The sequence below is a fragment of the Dromiciops gliroides genome, chromosome 3 (assembly GCF_019393635.1).
Source record: "Dromiciops gliroides isolate mDroGli1 chromosome 3, mDroGli1.pri, whole genome shotgun sequence".
In the NCBI taxonomy this organism is placed as follows: domain Eukaryota; kingdom Metazoa; phylum Chordata; class Mammalia; order Microbiotheria; family Microbiotheriidae; genus Dromiciops; species Dromiciops gliroides.
Window position 1 is genome coordinate 596,450,383 of NC_057863.1, and position 21,906 is coordinate 596,472,288.

The following is a 21,906-nucleotide window of genomic DNA, read 5'->3' on the forward strand; positions in this document are numbered from 1 at the left end:
CCTTATCCAGAGTTACAAACCCACTGAAATCTATTTGATCCAGTTCAGACTCTTTATAGCTGAAGAAATGGAGCCCCAAGGTGACTTGCCTCAATTTTACAGTTAATAAATGTTAGAGGCAGTGTTTGAAATAAGTGCTTCTCATTCCACAGTCAGTAAGTAATCTGTCCATCTGCTCAGTAGTCTATAGTTGTTTGTGTTGAATACCACCAAAATAGGTATCTTCCTTCCCTGCCCATCTCCATTTTGCAGAGGTAGGCTGGCTCTTTAATTCTAGCCTTGCTGATTTTGATGAATTCAGAAGTGGTTGAATGTTTGATCTGAAGAATAAACACTAATGATTCAATGTCAGCTTGGAAGATGACCTCTAGCTGACTGTCCTAGGATCTCTTTGGGTATATTGTTTAATGTTTAATTGTTTAATGACTTGTATAAAAATATGGCATGTTTATGTGATTTGTGGAAGACACAATCACAGAGGGGTAAGTAATGCGCTAAATGGAATCAGAAGTCAAAAAAACCTTGGAAGTATAGAACATTGGGCTAAATCTAAGATAAGTGCCTACTATGTGCCAAGCACCATGCTAAGTACTGGGGATAGAAAAAAGAGGCAAAAAGCCCTCAAGGAGCTTTACAATCTAGTGGGTAAGACAACATGTAAACAAATATATATATATATATACAGGATAAATCAGAAATGATTAACAGAGGGAAACATGGAAATTAAGGGGATGCTATAGAATGGGATTTTAGTTGAGACTTAAAGCCAAGGAGGTCAGTAGTCCCAGTGGAGAAGGGAGAGCATTTCAGGGATGGAGGATAGCCAGAAAGAATGCCTGGAGGGGTGGGGCAGCTAGGTGTCACAGTGGATAAAGCACTGACCCTGGATTCAGGAGCACCTGAGTTCAAATTCAGCCTCAGACACTTACTAGCTGCGTGACCCACTTAGCCCTCATTGCCCTGCAAAAAAAACCCAACAACCCAAAAACCAAAAAAAAAAAAGAATGCCTGGAGCTAAGAGATGGGGTGTCTAGTTCAAGGATCAGGCAGGAGGCCAGTGTCACTGGATTGGAGAGTACATGTTGGGGAAGTAAAGTGTAAGTTTAGAAAGATAAGAGGTGGGTAGATTTATGAAGGGCTTTGAATGCCAAACAGCTGATTTTTGTATTTGCTCCTAAAGGCAATAGGAAGGCACTGGATTTTAAGAGGGTGTGTGATGCATAATTGGACCTGTGCTTTAGGAAAATCATTTTAGTGGCTCAATAAAGGATGGATTGGAGTAAGGAGAGACTTGAGGCAGGCAGACCCACCACAAGTTATTTCAGTAGTCCAGATGTGAGGTGATGAGTATCTGTACTAGAGAGGGGGCAGTATCATCGGAGAGAAGTGGGTGGGGAGGGCGCTTATTTGAGAGATGTTGAAAAGATGAAATAGAAGCCTTGGCAATAGAGAAGGTAGGTTGGGTGGGAGGGTGAAGTTAGAAGGAAAAATACTGTTCAGTCTTGGACATTTTGAGTTTAAGGAGTTCTGGTTTTGACATTATTGAGTTTTAGATGTCAGCTGGACTTCTAGTTTGAGATGTCTGAAAAACAGTTGGAGATTCAACATTGGAGGTCAGCAGAGAGATTGGGGCAGGAAAGTTTGATTACATCAGCATAGAGATAGATGATCATCGGACCCATGGAAATTGATGGGATCTCCAAGTCAAATAATATAGAGGGAGAAGAGAAGAGGACTCAGGACAGCACTCTGAGGGATATCTACAATTGGAGGATCCAGCAAAGGAGAGGAGTTGTCAACAGTGTCAATGGCTACAAAGAGAATGAGGATTGAGAAAAGATCACTGGGGGCAGCTAGCCGCCCCTGGAATCAGGAGTACCTGAGTTCAAATCCGGCCTCAGGCACTTGACACTTATTAGCTGTGTGACCCTGGGCAAGTCACTTAACCCCCACTGCCCTGCAAAAAACCAAAACCAAACAAACAAACAAATCCAGTGATCTTTTCTCTCTCTCTCTTTTTTTTAGTGAGGCAATTGGGGTTAAGTGACTTGCCCAAGGTCACACAGCTAATTAAGTGTCAAGTGTCTGAGGCCGGATTTGAACTCAGGTACTCCTGAATCCAGGGCTGGTGGTTTATCCACTGCGCCGCCTAGCCACCGCCAAGATCACTGGATTTTAACAACTAAGAGATCATTAGTAACTTTGGAGAAAGCCCTTTTGGTGGAATGATAAAGGCAGAAGCCAGATTGTGAGGTGTTAAGAAGAGAGTGAGAGGAGAGAAGGTGGAATCGCCTATTGTAGATAGGCTTTTTGAAGAGTTTAGCCACAAAGGGCAGAAGAGATAGAGGACTATAGTTAGCAGGGATGGCAGGATCAAGTGGGGTTAGCCCTGAGAAGGAATAAGGCCACTTCATCATGTGAGTCAACAGTGGAAGAGGAGTGAGTGGGAGAAGGTTTCTGAGTGAAGGGAGATAAGGCAGGAAGGAAGAGGGAGCTCATGGTGAGTGGCCTTGATATTTTTTCTGTAAAACAGGCAAGGTTCTCAGCTGAGTGAGAAGGGGAAGAGGAGCCATGGGAAGTCTGAGGAGGGATGGCAAGATTTGGAAGAGCCACTGAAGGGAGTGGGATGGTGATTGATAAGAGGTGTGCTAGCATTGCTTAGCTGCAGTGCAGGTCCAGTTGAGGTTCTATAACAGATCTGTAGTGGGCCTAGTCAGAACAGTTACGTGATTTTATTGTTCCACCTTTGCACAGCAACACATGAATGGTTGGAGTGATTGAAGGCTCAAGCTTAAGCAGGCATGATCAGGAATATGATCAACGGGAGAAGGATTCAAGAGAGGACAGGATAGGCTTGAATTGATCCACCAGGAAGTCAAGATGGGGAGAAGAGTAGAGTGGGGAATAAAAGGGAATGAATTGGGAAAAAGCTGAGGGGTCATGGGGTTGGCAATTACTGTGCAGATGAGAGGAGGACTGTATGAGGGAAGGCAGAAGAAGAGGTGAAAAGCTAGTAGACTATGGTTGCATAAGGGGATTTCAGAATTCTTGTTCATGGAGGTGCTAGGAGGGTCAAGGGTATGACCATCTTTGTGTATGGCTAAGCTACGGTGGGGGAGTAGCTCATGGGAGGTGAGGAGATCAAGGAACTGAGTAGTTGGGACTTTTGAGGGAGAAACATGTATGTTGAAGTCCTCTAGCGTGAGGGCAGGAGTTGGAGAGGAGGGGGAAAGCGTAAGGCAGGTTTTGAACTCTTTGAGGAAGGAAAGGGAGTGAGCTGTGGGTCTATAGACAATTTCGATTGAGTGGTAGATATGAATAGCATGAGCCACAAATAAGAGGGGTTATTGAAGATAAGGGGAGAACTAGAAAGTGGCAGTGGGCAGCCAGTGGGATAAATATACTGGCTTGGGTTAAAAAAAGCAGCTTCACAGATAGAAGGTGGGAGAATCATAGCCAAATGGCGCTTCATCTTTTAAAAAATCTAGAAGTCTTAGCAGATTATAAGTTTGATATGAATCTGTAGTGAGATGGGAAATCCAGAAAATGAATATAATATTAGTCTGCTTTAAGAGAGACCTCACTTCCAAGAATAAGAGGCTATCATAAGCCTCCATTGTTAACCCACATCTGGAGTATTGTTCAGTCTTAGGCATCACTTTTTGGGGGGGGGGTGAGGCAATTGGGGTTAAGTGACTTGCCCAGGGTCACACAGCTAGTAAGTGTCAAGTGTCTGAGGCCAGATTTGAACTCAGGTCCTCCTGACTCCAGGGCCGGTGCTCTCTCCACTGCACCACCTAGCTGCCCCAGGCACTACTTTTTAGGGAAGATACTGATAACCTAGAGAAGGGAGAATAGTATGCTTAAAAACCTCATTTGGGTCTGTGCAAAAGGGTGATTGACATGTTTAGTCGAGAGAAGAGATTTCTTTAAAGTTCATTGTAATTAAAAAAAAATTTTTCTTAACAATGCCATGCATTTGAAGACCTGTCATGTGGAAGAGGGATTAGATTCCTTCCTGCCCTCAAGGATAAACTAAGAGCGATGTATAAAAAGGAAGACATGGATTTGCTATACAGAATAACAACAACCTAAAAGTGAAATAGGACAGGGGCAGCTAGATAGCGCAGTGGATAGAGCACTGGCCCTGGATTCAGGAGGACTTGAGTTCAAATCCAGCCTTAGACACTTGACACTTACTGGCTGTGTGACCCTGGGCAAGTCACTTAACCCCAACTGCCTCACCCCCCAAAAAAAAAAGTGAAATAGGGCAGTGAGGTGGTAAATGGATGGGGTACTCAGCCTGGAGTCAGGAAGACTAGTCCCAATCTGGCCTCAGACAATTTACTGGCCATATTACCCTGAGCCAAGTCACTTAACCCTATTTACCCCCATTTCCTCATCTGTCAAATGAGCTGGAGAAGGAAATGGCAAGCCACTCTAGTATCTTTGCCCAAAAAAACCCCAGATGAGGTCACGAAGAGTCAGAAACAACTGAACAAAAACCAAAAAGGAAATAAGAGTATCTTAAGAGGTAGTGAGTTAACATCTTACTGTACATCTTTAATCAAGGGAATGTATCTTAAACTCGCTGAAAGTCTATAATTCTTTCCCATTTTGAGAAATTGTTCTTTGTTTAATGCACGAACCCTTATGCATTGGCTTCTTCAGTTCTTCCCAAATAACTTTCATAAAGTCAGAATATTGTTCAGAGTACCTGCCATGTGCCCACCACTATGGAAGATTCAAAAGAATAATGTATGGATAGCCTGGAAGTATTCCCCACCCCCAACACACATGCACATTATGTTTTTGTCTTTTGCCTAAGTTTAAAGCATCCATTTCATAGACTCAGTAGTTAGAGATTAATCAGAGTAACCTGCTTTGCTTTTGCAGACCTGAGGGGAAAGATTTCAGCATTCATCGACTTGTCCTTGGCACACACACATCTGATGAACAGAATCATCTTGTGATAGCCAGTGTGCAACTTCCCAATGATGATGCTCAGTTTGATGCCTCTCACTATGACAGTGAGAAAGGAGGTAAGTTCGCAACAAATTCTGCTTCCAGCAATACAGATTTTGTTTCATTAATATTTGCAAGGACAGTGGGAAACACACTTAAAACAAAAGGTCTACCTTAACTCTTCTCATCAATACAACGATCCAAGACAACTCCAAAGGACTCATGATGGAAAATGCTCTCCACATCCAGAAAAAGAACTGTGGAATCTGGATGCAGATGTAACCAAACGCTTTCTATTTTTCTTTTTTGAAGTTTTTCCCTTTTTTTCTGATTCTTCTTTCACAATATGACTAATGCAGAAAAAACTTTTTTTTTAAAGTAAAAGGTCTACTTATATTTGAAATAAGATATACTAGTAATTCTATAGACTGGGAAAGCAAAATATACTATATCCTTGTTGGTTTATAGTAGAGTGAGAAGTGTACTTATGTCCACTTGAATGTACCTTTCTTTACCTGACCCATTACCTCTGTCCTGAAACTGATGCACCCCCCCCAACACACACACACCCCCCAACACCCAACCCTAGCATAATGATAGTGGTAGATGAGAGAAGGAAACAGAAAAGAACCTAGATATGTACTTTTGTTTGGTGTTCTTTTTGTTAAATGGTGTGGCTTCGCAGTATAGGAAGGGTTGGTAGGTGTGCTGGCACCCCTTTTTAACCTGTCTTGAGTTTTCATATTAAGCAAGAGGTACAAGCCAATATGCTATCGTTTTCTTTCTTTCCACTTTATATTATCAAGCTACAATGAAGGAAATATGAGTTCAGCCATCTGTTTGGATAGGAGCCTTCTAATGAAGTGGTACGGAGATGCCGTTGGTGCTGTGAGTTGATAATCTATGACAAGGAACTATTCTGTACAAAGGAGGTTAAGTTTATAAGGAAAATATGATGTTGTATTCATTAAAAGTCAGCCATTGGGACAGCTAGGTGGCACAATGGATAAATCACTGGCCTTGGATTCAGGAGGACCTGAGTTCAAATCCAGCCTCAAACACTTGACACTAGCTCTGTGACCCTGGGCAAGTCACTTAACCCTCACTGCCCTGCAAAAAAAGAAAAAAGTCAGCCATTCGACTCTATCTTATTATTAAGCATAAGATTTTCAGTTCTTCTGGTGTGCTATATTAGCACCTTTTCTTTGGGAAAGGAAGAAGTTGAGTTATTGGCAAAGGACTGAAGATGAACTTACATACTCCCCTTATTGCTAGTCTGAATGTTACATGTGGTGTATTGATCATAAGCCATTCTTTCATCTAAGGCATATACCTTCTACTCTAGTTGTTTGCTAGGCATTTTTTGGTCAGGATAGTTGTGCAACTTGACTTTTCGTTCTTTGATGAGCAGTGTGCCGGATGCAAAGGGAACTCTGATCAAGGTCTGTGTGTGTCTTGGTCATGGGCCACTGGCCAAAGCAAGTTTGTTATCAGCTGTGCCTGAAAATTGTTTGGAGGTGAGCTCTGCCAAATTGGCATTTTTGTAGTCCTACATGTGTTTTTTGTTTGTTTGTTTTTAGTGAGGCAATGGGGTTAAGTGACTTGCCAGAGTCACACAGCTAGTAAGTGTTAAGTGTCTGAGGCCAGATTTGAACTCAGATCCTCCTGACTCCAGGGCCGGTACTCTATCCACTGCACCACCTAGCTGCCCCTCCTACATGTGTTACATGTGTTTTCCCAGAGTTTCTTTTACTTGTAGTTTATTCGGCCTTTTATTCCTTTTTCCCCCTCCTGGTTTTTGGAATTATATTCTAGTTTCTCATTGTGGTGTAGAAATTGAGTTCTTGATAGCTCGGCCGTCAGAATGCAAGCCCTAATGGTTTTCTAGTGGATTCTGGCAATGAGCCAAATTAGCTACGTGTGCATTCATTTGCTAAGTGAACGTTTATTAAGTCCTTTTTCTGTGCTGGAGCCTGGAGTGATATAAAGACAAAACCATAGAGCCCTGTCACAGGCATTAGATTCTCCTGGGGAAAATGTACACCGACCAGTAGAGGCAGGGGGAGAGGAAGGACACCAGTAACAATCAGGATGGTGTTCAGATAGGACGTGTCACTTGAGTTCACTGAGTCTTGAGAGAGAATCTGAAGTAGAAATCAAGGAGCTCAAGAACATTCCAGTCATGGAGAACAACCTGTAAAAAAAGACCCAGACAAGGGAGGTGGCATGTCATGTACCAGAAGCAGTAAGAAGGCCAGTTTGACTGGGTCATAGAGTGAGTGAAAGGGAGGAAGCCTGAGAAGGTAGGCTAGAGCCCAATTATGAAGGGCTTTGAATGCCAAACTAAGGAGTGGCATTGGGGAGCTACTGGATCTTTTAAGTAGGGGGACGGCAAAGCAGGACTGTGCTTTTTAGTATCTTTTTTGGAGCTATGTGGAGGATGAATTAGAGAAGGAAGAAACTGGAGGCAGGAAGACCAGTCAGAAGGCTGTTAGAATAGTATAATAATGAGACCCTGAACTAGTGTGGAAGCTGTATTAGGGAAGGAGGGCATGGATGAAAGACATTGTAGAGATAGAATTGAGGGAGAGTAGAGGATGACTGATATTACCAACCTAGGTTACTAGAAGGTTGGGGCAGCCAGATCTGAGGTCAAATATGACCTCAGACACTTACTAGCTGTGTGACCCTGGATGAGTCACTTAACTCCAATTGCCTTAAACCATCCAGGGCCTACTCCAGTCATCCTGGTGTATATCTTGTCACTGGACCCAGTTGGCTCTGGAGGAGAGTGAGGTTGGTGACCTTGAACAGCCCTCCCTCACTTAAATCTAGTTCAGACATCACCCCTATGTCATGGTCCTCTTCCGGAATGAAGAACAAACAACCACGAGAAGTTTGGTAGTACCCTCAAAAGATAGAGGGAATTTGGAAGGGAGGGAAAATCTTCAGCAGAACATTGGATACCATGTGATGATTATTTAAGGGAAGAATTTTAGCTTACATGTATAATAATTATGAGACCTGATACAGTACAGAGGAGTTGTAATCTGCCTAGATGAAGGGAATATCCACACTGATAGCACTTGTCTTTAAAAAAAAAGAAAAAAGATAGAAATATTGCAGTGTCCTAGTTTTTGTATTTTAGAATAAAAATAGGCATTTAGAGCATTATAATGCTAGAAGGGTAACCTATGTTTTACTGGCACCAAAACAAAACCTTTAGGTTTCTTTCAGTGGTGCTTCAAACGACCATCCAAAAGTCGGCAAGAGATTTTTAGAATAGACGAGGTTTAAGAGATGGAACAGATTCTCATGTCCTCGTGGTCTTAACCACATGTATCTTTCACTTTCTCCTGCTCTATATTTGCAGTACATATACCTTGGTGATTCTAGTTGAGCTTCCTTATAATTAAACTAGCTTCTTGGATGGCTCTAAGGAGGGCAGCTTCTTACCATCTCCCAAAGCAACCAACTTGAGTCTTGTGGGCTCTCTCCAAGGTCCTGCAGTTGGTTAATGAGGAAATAGACTAAGGGATTGATGCCTATAGCTTGCTTGACCCCCATTTGATTTCAGGTAAATGGTAGCAGACAGTTGTATAAAACTTTCAAAGAAGCACTAGTAGTGAAAGCAGTGAAAATGTGAAAACTGGCTAAAGTTTTACTTTTCTTTCTTTTTTTCTTTTTTTTTTTGCGGGGCAGTGGGGGTTAAGTGACTTGCCCAGGGTCACACAGCTAGTAAGTGTCAAGTGTCTGAGGCCAGATTTGAACTCAGGTACTCCTGAATCCAGGGCCAGTGCTTTATCCACTGCGCCACCTAGCCGCCCCCTAAAGTTTTACTTTTGTTATAAAATAGAATGTGTGTGTTTATAGTGAAAACTGCCTGGACATAGTGTAATGTTAAATTGAAAATAATTTATATGAGCTTAGGTAGTATACCTTACCAGATAATGGCTTTTTTAGCACCATGTTTTAGGATTATCATCTAGTATTCTCTCAGTTATACTGTTAACAAACTAATACTAAATTTTGAAGAAAACAAAATGATTGTATAATTGATACTGGGTGGAATTTTAAATGTGTCAATACTAATTGTTTTTTAAGATCTTCTAAAGGTCTCTTTTAAAAGGGCTTTGTGGAAACTGGAATCAAATTAGCAAGATGAGAATCTAAGGTTTAGAAACTTTAACTGAGCAGTAGTCATTTTTATTAGCTACCTATGAAAGTGTATCTCTGTTTTGAATACTTTGACATTCTCAATTTAGTATTCTACTGACGTCCTTCATAATGCAGAAAATCATAGCATACCCTACAGGGCCTTTCTTCCAAGGTGGAGTGATGTGACTGCAATATAAATGACCTCCTCTACTATTTTGGTAACTTTTGGAGTATAGTACCTTTGTATGATCTGTGCTGGATTGATGAAGGCTTGGCCAAGCCTATAATCCCTAACTATAATAGAAAATGAGGAAGAGCTTTCATTTTCTGTGTCCTCTACATCAATGATGTCAAACTCAAATAGAAAGGTTCCCTGTGGCAGCATGTTGTACAAGAAAACCACAAATTAATTTTTTCTGTGTTGATCTGGTTCAGTTTTTGAGAGGTGAGTTTGACACCTCTGCTTCACATCATAACCTTTAAGAGTTGTAGAAGCAACCAGAAGTTTATCATGGCGGGCATGGGAGAAGCCTGTAGTTTCTAGAGGCTGTGCAGTTTTTGCAATCTTAAATTTGAAAGATTTTTAGCACTGGTGGTTTTGAAATTTGAGTCATATATTACCTAATGACAAGCACTGCTACTGTTGCAGTCATGAACTGTTTTTATTGTTTCAATGCCTTATATTTTTGGTTTTTGTTTCTTCAACTGACCCCCTTCAGGGTAGCTACCATGTACAGGTACAATGTATTCTATCACCAGGGCTCCTAGCAGAATGTTCTCTGCAGTCCTTAAAATAGTATAAAAATGTCAAGTTGTCTGGTTTTTGTTTTTTGATTTGAGATCTGTATAACAAAGTACTCTGGGTCCAGGCTGTCTATTTTTCAGTTTCTTGACTTGATTGAAGAACTTGGGTTAAATCTACTCTGTTTTAGATAACTAACAACTATTTAGTAGGTTTGTGGTAGGGTATGATCCCCATCGAGGTTTTGGCATAAGAAATTAAATGGGCATTTTCGGGGAGTTTTTCAGAGGCCAGTAGAGGACACAGAGCCTATGACCAAATACTTTTCATGAATACTAAAAATCAGTAAGATATCTTTGCTGAGTTAACTGTGTGGTTTAAACTTTAGTATTTTGTAAAATGTTTTTAAAAATACAGACAGTAAATTTGCATCGTAGACTAACTTCCCAAAATTGTTTGATTGAAAAATAGTTTTGTTAACTTTTGTTTTCATTGGCTACATTTTACACAGGTAGGAAGTTGAGCAATAGTCATTGCCATTTCATTAGATGTAAATCTAGAAGGTAACTTTTAGAGATGATATGTTGGATGGAAGACAGGAACCTGAGCTTTCACTGCTTATTTGGTATTTCTGAGTACTGGTCATAGGAAAAGCATCTTATGGGATGCAGAAGTTGGGGAAGAGGTGGCTGATAATAAGATTTGCTTGGGGTGGGGTTAGGGGAGGTTAGCAGTGCCATAAATGTTCAGTAGAATATGAGTTTTCTTAAAAGCAGGCCTGGCTACCTTTTTTTTTTCTTTTTCCCCTGCGGGGCAATGAGGGTTAAGTGACTTGCCCAGGGTCACACAGCTAGTAAGTGTCAAGTGTCTAAGGCCGGATTTGAACTCAGGTCCTCCCGAATCCAGGGCTGGTGCTTTATCCACTGCGCCACCTAGCTGCCCCAGGCCTGGTTACTTTAAAAAATCATCTCTCTCTCTCTTACACACACACAACAACCTTTGTATCTCCAGCAGCTAGTGTGAGTTTTGCAGTTAGTAAGCACTTAATAAGAGCTTATAAAATCAAATCCTCCTATTTTACCTAGAAATAGAATGGGGAACCAAAGAAGAAAAGTATCTTGGCTACAGCCTCTACCTTTATATTCGTTGTTCTTTCTGTGCTGGATTAGCACTTCACCCTGGGGCCTGGCAGATCTAGGACATAGACAGGACTGGGACATCCAGCTTGGTCAGCATGTCAGTATCTGAGATGGCATGTATATGTCTCATACTCCTGCCTCTGTACACTTGGACTTTAGTTACACAATAACGTGAAAAGAATTCCTCTCTGCTAGCCTGCTTTACTCAGCAGAGACAGTGAGAGATCTGCCTGGGAATGTCTCAGTGACTATTGTCCCTTGTTTAACTTCATGTGGGTGTATGTATGCACAGGTTATAGGGGTGTATGTGCTTGTCCCAAAGGATTCATTTTTGCTAGAGTGTCTACCCAATGCATTATTGGCCTTCCTTTGCATCACCAGAATTCCAGTATCCCTCACTTTCCACTCTCTCAGAGAGCCATTCCAAAGAAAAAGTCAGCAAAATTGATCAGTGCATCAAAAACATCTAAAAATCTCTGCAGGGGCATTTCATAACATTCACTTTTAATTATTTTGTGGTAGTTATTCTTTCCCTTTACCTTGTTATCATCATTGTATATGTTGTTAATTTGCCATTTTTTCTAAGCACAATAAAATCCAAATTACATATCTGCATCACAGTTTGTTTAGCCATTCCTCAGTGGAGGTACTGCCTCCCTTTTTGGCTTTCTTCTCATTGTATGAGAGGGTGCACAGATAGGTTGTACTCTCTGGTGGGAGAGATGACTGTCATTGAGATCAGAGATGCAGTGAAGTATATATTGATCAAGGCCTGTCTTTGTTTTCACTTAATAGCTGAAAACTTTGGCTTCTGGATCTAAAGCAGATGTGTGTAATGACTACTCTTGATTGTTGTCAACACCATTGTCTCCCCCTTCCTTTTTTTTTTTTTTTTTTTTTGTGGGGCAATGGGGGTTAAGTAACTTGCCCAGGGTCACACAGCTAGTGTCAAGTGTCTGAGGCCAGATTTGAACTCAGGTACTCCTGAATGCCGGGCTGGTGCTTTATCCACTGCGCCACCTAGCTGCCCCCTCCACCTTCCTTTTTAAATGGTTAATTTTTATAGCTTTCCAAATGTCCAGCCTGAATTTGCTTCTTTCCAGTTTCCTTCTGTCAACTTTGTACTTATTTTAATATTTTTTTTTAACTACAAGAAAAAGCAGGTGAACGTGCTGACATTAATTTAACTTAGCTTTAAATGACTGGTATGCTAAGTCACAGATTGATACATGTTTGCAGTTATACTTGTGAAGGATTTTTTAAAAAGCATTTATAGTAATCCATAAAGATGTAATTTTGATACTTCTGGGACTTGCTTACTGGATTTATTTCAGCTAGGAACATATAACTTGGAAGTTAGGGAAGTAAAAGTGGTTATGGTAGTTCTGCTTTTCTCCAGCAGGGGGAAATAAGTGTTTATTAAGAAGAACCAGGGGCAGCTAGGTGGCACAGTGGATACAGCACCAGCCCTGGAGTCAGGAGGACCTGAGTTCAAATCCGGCCTCAGACACTTAACACTTACTAGCTGTGTGACCCTGGGCAAGTCACTTAATCCTCATTGCCCTGCTGCCCACCCCCCCGCCCCCCCAAAAAAAGAAGAAGAACCAGCTATGTGCTAGTGTTAGGCTTTTTATAATTATTATCTCATTTGAGCTTCACAATAACCCAGCAGGGTGGGTGCAGTTATTATCTCCATTTTACAATTGAGGAAACAAGTTAAGTGACTTGTCCAGGATCACACAGCTAATAAATGTCTGGCCAGATTTGGAGTCGGGAAGACTCATGAGTGTGTTCTTATTTTTGTGAGTTGATGTACATATAGAATTACAAACAGACAACACAAATTGAAATTTCCACTAATTGGGAATTACTAGGGGAAAGAAAGGGTGATTTTTAATAGTAATTCTCATATGCCTAGCATGTGTTTCACAAATTTTCCAAAATGTTTTCATCTGATTTCTTTAAATCCTTCTTTTTGTGATGAAATTGATAGTATTCTTGATCTTAAATGATTAATTTTCAACATTTAACAGTCACTAAGATTTTCATGACTGTTTTTGGTATGATACTAGCACTTACCTATATCCTTGATTGGCACATATATAATATTTCTCCCTACATTAGCATCTTCTCTGTATTTTTCCCTGTATTTACAGAATTTGGAGGCTTTGGCTCAGTTAGTGGGAAAATTGAAATTGAAATCAAAATTAACCATGAAGGTGAAGTGAACAGGGCCCGTTATATGCCCCAGAATCCTTGCATTATTGCAACAAAGACTCCATCCAGTGATGTCCTTGTTTTCGACTACACCAAGCACCCTTCAAAACCAGGTAAATGCTTTTCCATATAGACACACTTGTGTGTTCAACTGGGGGAGAAATGCCTGGTGCCAGAGGAAAGTTCTCCAAATAATGAGTCACTGTGAGATTATGTTGCTACTTTCAAGCTAGCCTAATTGCTAATTATTCTTTGCATAATTTAGCATCTTGTGTTCAGTATGTGGGTAGAGATTCTTTCCTCCTATTTAAAAAATAATCTTTTCTGTAGTTTAAAAGGACTTTTGTATTTTCCTTGCATATGCATTGTGTATTTGGTTAGGGTGTTCTTCAGTAAGAGGGAGAGAGAATGAAAGTGATGCTATGGGAATATAAACTTAATGAATGACAGTCTTTAAACCGGAAGAGAAGCTTTCCAAAAGTTAATTTCTTGGCCATGGTCCTTCCATTGTCCAGCATAGGCTCAGTGACTAGACTGATCTCTCTGTCCCTCTGCAGACCCTTCTGGGGAGTGTAACCCAGACCTGCGTCTCCGTGGACATCAGAAGGAGGGTTATGGGCTGTCATGGAACCCAAATCTCAGTGGACACTTGTTAAGTGCATCAGATGATCATGTGAGTATCCTCCCCATCCCCTGAAGCTTCCCTTAGCCACTGAGATAAATCATTTGGGTTTTTACAAGGAATGGGGGTAGTGGTGAGGACTCTAAAAGTTTGTTTTGCTTTTTAAGACCATCTGCTTGTGGGACATCAGTGCAGTTCCAAAGGAAGGTAAAGTGGTGGATGCAAAGACCATATTCACAGGCCACACAGCAGTAGTCGAAGATGTTTCTTGGCACCTGCTCCACGAATCTCTCTTTGGATCAGTTGCTGATGACCAGAAGCTTATGATGTATGTAGAATTTAATTTTTTCTTTATTTTCTTCATTTAGATAACTTACACTTATACAATCTTAAACTTGCTATTTCGCTCTGTTTCTTTTTTTCTGGCTGTAGCTGGGACACACGGTCAAATAATACTTCCAAACCAAGCCACTCAGTGGATGCCCACACTGCCGAAGTAAACTGTCTCTCTTTCAATCCTTATAGTGAGTTCATTCTTGCCACAGGATCAGCTGATAAGGTAAGGTGTTTTGTTTGGTTTTTAATTTCTTACCTAATTGCATAGAAGGAATTCTTCCAGATTTCCTTGTGTTGAATAGTCTATTAGGTCTTTAAGGAATATAGATTTTTTGTTTGTTTGTTTGTTTGTTTTATGTTTGTCCACCTCTTTTTGTGAAATTATTTCTTTGCTTTTCTTCTGATATCTAGACAGTTGCATTATGGGATCTCAGAAATCTGAAACTGAAGTTGCATTCCTTTGAGTCACATAAGGATGAAATATTCCAGGTAAGAATAGTTGCTTTATTATTAGGCATCTTCCCTGGATTCTAGGTAACAGAAGTAGTCCTATCTTCCATTTCGAACTCTGCACAACAAAATGCGTTCCCAAGGGAAATTTTCCACTTGTGAACATGAGCCGGATTCTCTTGTCCTATATAAATAAACCTGCAAAAGGCTCTTCTGGGAAGCTGTTACTTTAGTTCCCTGTGAAAGTGTTTTGAAAAAGCAATGTTCTAATTTAGTTCTTCTATACTAAGTCCTTGCTGTTGTCTCATTGTGATGTGAAGGTGACCCTGAGGTTCTTAAAGGCCATGTTCTCGCCATGTGGAAGGCTTAGAACATCAGCCCAGGAATGCACTCATTTATGTTTTCTGTGAACAAGCCTCTTTAAGTACAGAGAAGCTCATTTACCAAGTTGGCCACAACATTAAGAATTTTTCAGCCACAGGGACTCTTAACACATACTGCTGACCTCTAGAAGGGCCATAGTCCCTGTCATGAGTTATTACTTAACACCAATGAAATGACAGGTTAGGGTCAGATTAGGATGCTTACATTTGTTTTGTAATCAGTTCTGCTCTTTTTGTTTTGAAGATGTTGTTTGTGAGCATTGGAAGTAATTATACTTTTTCAAAAGACTTTTTTCCCCAGGGATAGGGCTTTGGCTTAAGTTTGTTGTTACGTTGTTTTGTTTCCTGTGGGGCTACCCAAGAGAAAAAAATCAAAGAAGGAAGCTGTTGGATTAATCCAGATGGGAAGTGATGGGTAGAGCTTTAAACTCATTTGGATAAAGAAATATTAATGGCCACATAAATGTAAATTATTAATGGCTGTAGACAGAAGTTAAAACATTTGAAGCAAGCCAGATGTGATCTCTAGCCTGAAACTATGCTGAACAAAAAATATCTAGACCAGACTATTAAAGAGAAAAGAAACTGGAGAAGCCACATTTCATTCCTAACCAGTACTGCAGAGTGCTTACAGAGTAGAGAGCAGGGGGAAAGTCATAAAAACAGATAACCTAGAAGAAGAAAATGGAAAAACAAAAGGGATTTTTATGACACTTCTCAAGCATTTGTAATTGCATGTGTTTAGAATATTCATTTGTTTTATTGGGCTGTCCTCTGGGAGTTTCTCTTTATTAATTCCTGCCATTCAGACATTGTTCCACTCTTCTCCATTGTATTTTTTCTCTCTCAGTTTGTGGCTCAGCTGTTGGTGCTTTGGGCAAATTGACGGTCTCCACTGAGGATCTAAAACTGCTTTATTTCCAGCTCTTCGATGTATTGATTACAAAGATTAAAAGCCCTATTTTTTCCCCTCTCACTTCTAGCTATGTAGTCCTAAGCTAGTCACTAACCTAGATCTAGTAGAAGCATTACCTAAGTATATGATGAGTTCAACACATTTTTTTTGAAGCTATCTGTATTTCTCTGACCTGTTCATTTGTTAAAAATGCTTTGAGGGGCCGCTAGATGGCGCAGTGGATAGAGCACCGGCCCTGGAGTCAGGAGTACCTGAGTTCAAATCCGGCCTCAGACACTTAACATTTACTAGCTGTGTGACCCTGGGCAAGTCACTTAACCCCAATTGCCTCACTAAAAAAAAAAAAAATTTAAAAAAATGCTTTGGTGGTTTCCCTTTTTTTTTTGGCATCACTGACACTAGTGCCCCCCTCCTCCCAATTAAAGGGGGGTAAAATCTTACTGTATAACAAATAAATATAGGTAAGGAAAGCAAAAAACTACACATTGGACTGAAAAATATATTTAATTTTGTTTGTGTTACTTCACATCTGGATTTCTACTATATAACCTTCTAAATTATACTCCTTCCTCTTTTCTCACTCCCTCCTCCCCATTCTCCCCCAATTCACTTTAAAGGCAGCATAGCATAGTAGATAGAGTGCTGGACTTGGAGCTAGGAAGACCTGGATTCAGACCTTTGTCTATATGACATGAGTGTGTGACCATAGATCAGTTACTTGGTTCCTCTGAGCCTCTATTTCCTTATTTTTAAAATGAGGATAATGCCTATAGTACCCATTTCACAGAATTGTTGAGACACTGTATATAAAGCATTTTGTAAACTTTTTAAAGTAAATTAAAAGTTCAGTTCTTATTCAGAGTATCACTGACTAACGCATTCATTAGGATCATAGACTTAGAGCTAGAAAAGAGGATCTTAGAGGTGTTCTGGACTAACCCTCTTATTTTATTGATGAGGAAACTTGAGGCTCAGAGACATGAAGAGATTGACCCAAAAGCCAAGGAGCACTACATCTAGAAACAAACCCAAGTCATTTGACTCCATATCCAGTGTTCTTACCACCGCAACATGCTGCCTCTAATGTCATTGCCCTGTTTAAAAAACAACAAAAATTCGCAGTAGTTCATTATTATCTACTATGTAAATTCTAAGATTTTGCCTATGTTTTAAGCCCCCTTTGTGAATTATTAGTCCCACAATGCCTGTCCAATTTGTATTTACTATCATTTTCTAGCCATGATGTCTGGCATAGGTATTCGGATCACTTATCTGAGTCATTGAACTTGCTTTGTTCCTTTCCCCATTTCTGCTTTCCTACCCTTCCATCAAAGCTCAGATTAAGCCCTACTTCCTTCACCAAGCTTTTGTAACTATTCCAGCCCTTATTGTTCTCCATAAATTATAGTTTTGGCTGTTGCAAGACTGACAGAACACAGGGTAGATGTGGTCTTTTATAAAAGAAAATTATATAGAGCAAAACAAAAGACTTGGGATGAGTTTCCAAATGTAGAAATGTCTTTATCCTTCTGTGGTTCCATGTTCTTAGCTGAGTGGATCCTTTTCCCACCAGTCCATCCACCCCTTTACCACCCTTGTTCTTTTAAAAAATAAACTTAACATAAATTTTTTTTTTTTTTGCAGGGCAATGGGTGTTAAGTGACTTGCCCAGGGTCACACAGCTAGTAAGTGTCAAGTGTCTGAGGCCGGATTTGAACTCAGGTACTCCTGAATCCAGGGCCGGTGCTTTACCACTGCGCCATCTAGCTGCCCCCATAAATTTTTTTTTAATCAGAATTTCTCCCAGTAACCCTTTCCCTATCCCCCCCCCCCGCCCCCGAGCTATTTTATAACAAATAATATCTTTTAAAGAGAAAGAGGAAGAAGGCTTTATCCACTAACACTTTTTGATACTCAGACATTATCCTTTTTTATGCATTGCTTGGTATTGACAATTACAGGATTGTGGAACAAAATTCTCTGTGATTGCATATACCAAGGAATATTATATGATATTAATGTAAGCATAGCAGACACCTTTTTGGAGGAGAATCTTAAGGCTACATTTCTGCATTTTGACCTTTTTTTTAAAAATTAAGAACCTTTGGGGCAGCTAGGTGGCACAGTGGATAAAGCACCAGCCCTGGATTCAAGAGGACCTGAGTTCAAATATGGTCTCAGACGCTTGACACTTACTGTGTGACCCTGGGCAAGTCACTTAACCCTCATTGCCCCGCAAAACCAAAAATTAGTCTGAGTACATTCAGAATTATATCTCTTCCCCCCAGCACTGGTTTTGGGTTTTAGATTTGGGGGTTTTGGTTTAAGTTGGTTTTTGGTTTTTGGTGGTAGTTAATGTTTTCTTTTTTTGTTTTGTTTTAAAGTTTACGTGGTCGGTGCATTCCCTTTTCATCTTAGATATCCTCTTAACACAACAGGTACTGAGGTGCCAAATTGTATTGCTTCAGAGATGAGAGAAGATCACTATAGAAACACTTACCAGATCTATTCCACTTTGCTCTTAATTATTGTTCTTCCAGTTCCCTCTGTAAATGTTGTTAGAATGATCTGGCTTAGTTGGGTCTTAAACACTACTATAGTTTGCCTGTAATTTTGATTTGATTGAATATACCCATCTAAAGTTGCTTTAACTCTTCAGTTCTCAAACCCCTTTATGCTCTTAAAAATTATTGAGGGGGCAGCTAGGTGGTGCAGTGGATAAAGCACTGGCCTGGATTCAGGAGTACCTGAGTTCAAATCCAGCCTCAGACACTTGATGCTTATGTTGATGTTTTGTTGCAAATTTTTTTTCAATGAGTGAGAATGGTGTTTTACATGTTTTTACACGTCTGGCTTAAGAGGAAACAGCTGGATTCTCATATCTGCTTCTGCATTCAGTTTGTTATATGTTGTTTTGGTTGAAGTTTGTAAAGAAAATCCAGCCTCACAAAAGTGTGTGCTTGGAAAGGGGAAGAGTATTTTAATAGACAAATAATGTCTTAGTATTATTATGAATATAATTTTGACCTTGGGGATTCATGGACCACATTTTGAGAATTTCTTTAATTTTATTTTTAGTAGTCATTGTAGTTTTAAACTGACTACCATCCCCAAACTACTTCCCAAATCTCTGTCCAAATTTTTCCCTTCAAATCTCGACGCCAGTGCCGACTTCTCTGTGAAGCCTTTCTATTATAGTTCTTTTCCTATGTATCTTACCTCTGTTTCATTCTTGTATCCTTAACATGTAGCATAGGACCATGATTTTAGTATTTAATAAAAGCTTGTCAAAGAACAAAGGGAATAATGTGCTATGAGACTGGAAAGGTAGGGAGGGGGAGGCACCTCAAATGTGAAGTGCTAAAATAACACTTAGGTTTGGAGTAGGAAGATTTGGGTTCAAATCACACTTCTGCCACTTCCTAGCCATGTAACTTTGAATAGATCACTTTACCACTCTGGGTTTTATTTTTCCTCTCTATAAAATGAGGAGATTAAACTAGATCAAAGCTTAAATTGTAGGTCTCAACCCCATATGGGGTCGCATAACTGAATGTGGGGGGTCACAAAAAATTTGACAACAGTAAAAGGTATACTTATTTTATATACCTGTAATACCTGGGGTCGTATAAAAATTTCTCGGGCAAAGATGTGAGTGGGAAAAGTTAAGAAGCCCTGGACTGGATCATCCCTAAGGTACCTTCCAATTCCAAAATTCTGTGACCTAATTTAAAGATCTCCATTACTCTTCCATTAAAAAATATTTAGAGAACTTGATTCTTCTCTCCCCGTGTGTGCTGCACGCAGGCCCCCCCCGCCCCCCGTTCCATTTCCTCACTTTTCTTCTTTCTTGTCTCAATTCAGGTTCAGTGGTCTCCTCACAATGAAACTATCTTGGCTTCCAGTGGCACTGACCGCAGGCTAAATGTCTGGGACTTGAGGTAAATCATTTGGATCACTTCAGTTTCTGCTATCAAAATAGATTTCTGTGTACGTCTGGATGATGTCAAGCTTGTTTTAATTTGTGTTCGTCCTGCAGTAAAATTGGAGAGGAGCAGTCCCCTGAGGATGCTGAAGATGGGCCACCAGAATTATTGGTAGGTTTCTGTAGCCAAAGTATTCAGAACTAGCCAATAACTGGGTTCTATTTGCTTCTAATATCTCATTTTCTTTCTCTCAGTTTATTCATGGTGGTCACACTGCCAAGATATCTGATTTCTCCTGGAACCCAAATGAACCTTGGGTTATTTGTTCTGTATCAGAAGACAATATCATGCAAGTCTGGCAGATGGTGAGTGTTTTTTCATTCTCTTGGATAGGGAGTGGGGAGAGGGGAAGCAGATAGCTTGGCAAGGTAAGTGAGCCAAAGTATATATTTTCTTTCTAAAACCTTTTGTCACTCACCTATCCAGTAGCTAGAGACAGAAAACTAGAAGATTGGGATTTGTTCTCCAGGCTTTTCCACTGGCAAATTTTGTGGTCTTGGCCTGAGCTTTTAATGCCTCAGTCCAGATAATTCTGCTTCTGAGAAGACTAATAAGAAGTATTGCTGGGGCAGCTAGGTTGCGCAGTTGATAAAACACTGGCCCTAGATTCAGGAGGACCTGAGTTCAAATCCGGCCTCAGACACTTGACACTTACTAGCTGTGTGACCCTGGGCAAGTCACTTAACCCCCGTTGCCCTGCAAAAAATAAATAAATAGGCTTGAAGGTATTGGTTATCTGTAGGAAACTGATGAAGCTGATATTTATAAAGACAACTTGATATATTTCAATGAGAAGCTTGTCTTAGAGAAAAATCCTGTGTTCCCCCTGTGCTCTAACTTGTGTTGTTGTTTGGTGCAGGCTGAGAATATATACAATGATGAAGACCCTGAAGGAAGTGTGGATCCAGAGGGACAGGGGTCCTAGACATGCCTGCACTGGTGCTGATTTTTAGACTCCCCTTTCTTCCCAACCTGAGATTAATTAACACTGGTTTTGAGACAGACTTTTTTTGTCCAGACATTCTTCTGTAGGCACCTGTTAACCCAGAGAGTGAATGATTTCTGACTATTAACTGTGGGGGGAGGGGGGGTTGACTCAGCAGAGCCACAGACCCATATTTAATTTTTTTCAAGAACTTTTCGTGAGCAAATCCAGCTCTAAAATCTGATTTAGCCATAGGAAATGGACCATGAGTGTTTTATTTTTCTTCCTATGCTCTAACTGCAAGTTTTTCAGGCTAATTTAAGTAAAATTAGAATGGGGTAGGATTTATATCCAAGTGAGAAGTCTGAACCACTGAGGTATTAGCATTGTAAGATGTCTGAAGTTTCCCTTGTTTATAGAGATTCAAAGACTGAAATTGGCATGGCTAACCTTCTAGGGTACAGACCATCCCTGTTGTAGACTGGCCTACCCCTGCTGGTTTCCTCAAACCAGTCAGAATTCCTTATTAACATTTTTTTGGTTTATTTAATTTTTTTTCTTTTCTAGTGACTGTTTACCCCCCTCCCCCTTCCACTTCTCATCTGGTGGGGGACAAACAGCCACGTGAGATGTTGTAGCTGTACCTGCAGAACGTCTTTGTTCACCTCCTCATATAGTTTTGCTCTAGCATATTTCTTGAGTTATGTTTTCATATTATTTCCTTTCTATGAATTTTTTTTTTAACTTGGGACCACCAGGTCATAAAGGTGTCTGTTTTTACCTGACAGATGTGCTACTGATAGAACGCCCAGTAATCTGAAAACAGAGCAATTGGTAGCTGACATGTGCTTTTAAAAATAATTCTGGATTGCTTTTTTTCTTTTTCCTTTCTTTAATTTTTTTTTTCCAACAAACCCCACACAAACGGAATTAGTCCTTGACCACTCGTTTTATACGATGTCCTATGGGGTAACTTGTCCAACCAGCAGCCTGTTACTGTCCATGACTAACTGTAAGTGCTTATGATGGAATAAATTGTTTTTCTACATAAAAACTGGTGTGGGTTT

The 21,906-nt window shown here is 40.2% G+C and overlaps 1 protein-coding gene across 3 annotated transcripts in view; it reads left to right on the top strand.

Moving 5' to 3' along the window:
• The window catches only part of RBBP4 (RB binding protein 4, chromatin remodeling factor), a 26,082-nt gene extending 4,189 nt beyond the window's left edge, over positions 1–21,893 (top strand). For all 3 annotated transcript variants that reach the window (XM_043991429.1, XM_043991430.1, XM_043991431.1), the window contains exons 3-12: positions 4,897–5,042; positions 13,161–13,334; positions 13,779–13,894; positions 14,011–14,171; positions 14,276–14,402; positions 14,591–14,668; positions 19,793–19,869; positions 19,968–20,025; positions 20,109–20,219; positions 20,774–21,893. In XM_043991429.1, the coding sequence (XP_043847364.1) occupies positions 4,897–5,042; positions 13,161–13,334; positions 13,779–13,894; positions 14,011–14,171; positions 14,276–14,402; positions 14,591–14,668; positions 19,793–19,869; positions 19,968–20,025; positions 20,109–20,219; positions 20,774–20,839 (1,114 nt within the window). In that variant the 3' untranslated portion in view covers positions 20,840–21,893. The remainder of the gene's footprint in view (positions 1–4,896; positions 5,043–13,160; positions 13,335–13,778; positions 13,895–14,010; positions 14,172–14,275; positions 14,403–14,590; positions 14,669–19,792; positions 19,870–19,967; positions 20,026–20,108; positions 20,220–20,773) is intronic.
• Positions 21,894–21,906: the final 13 nt, after the last annotated feature.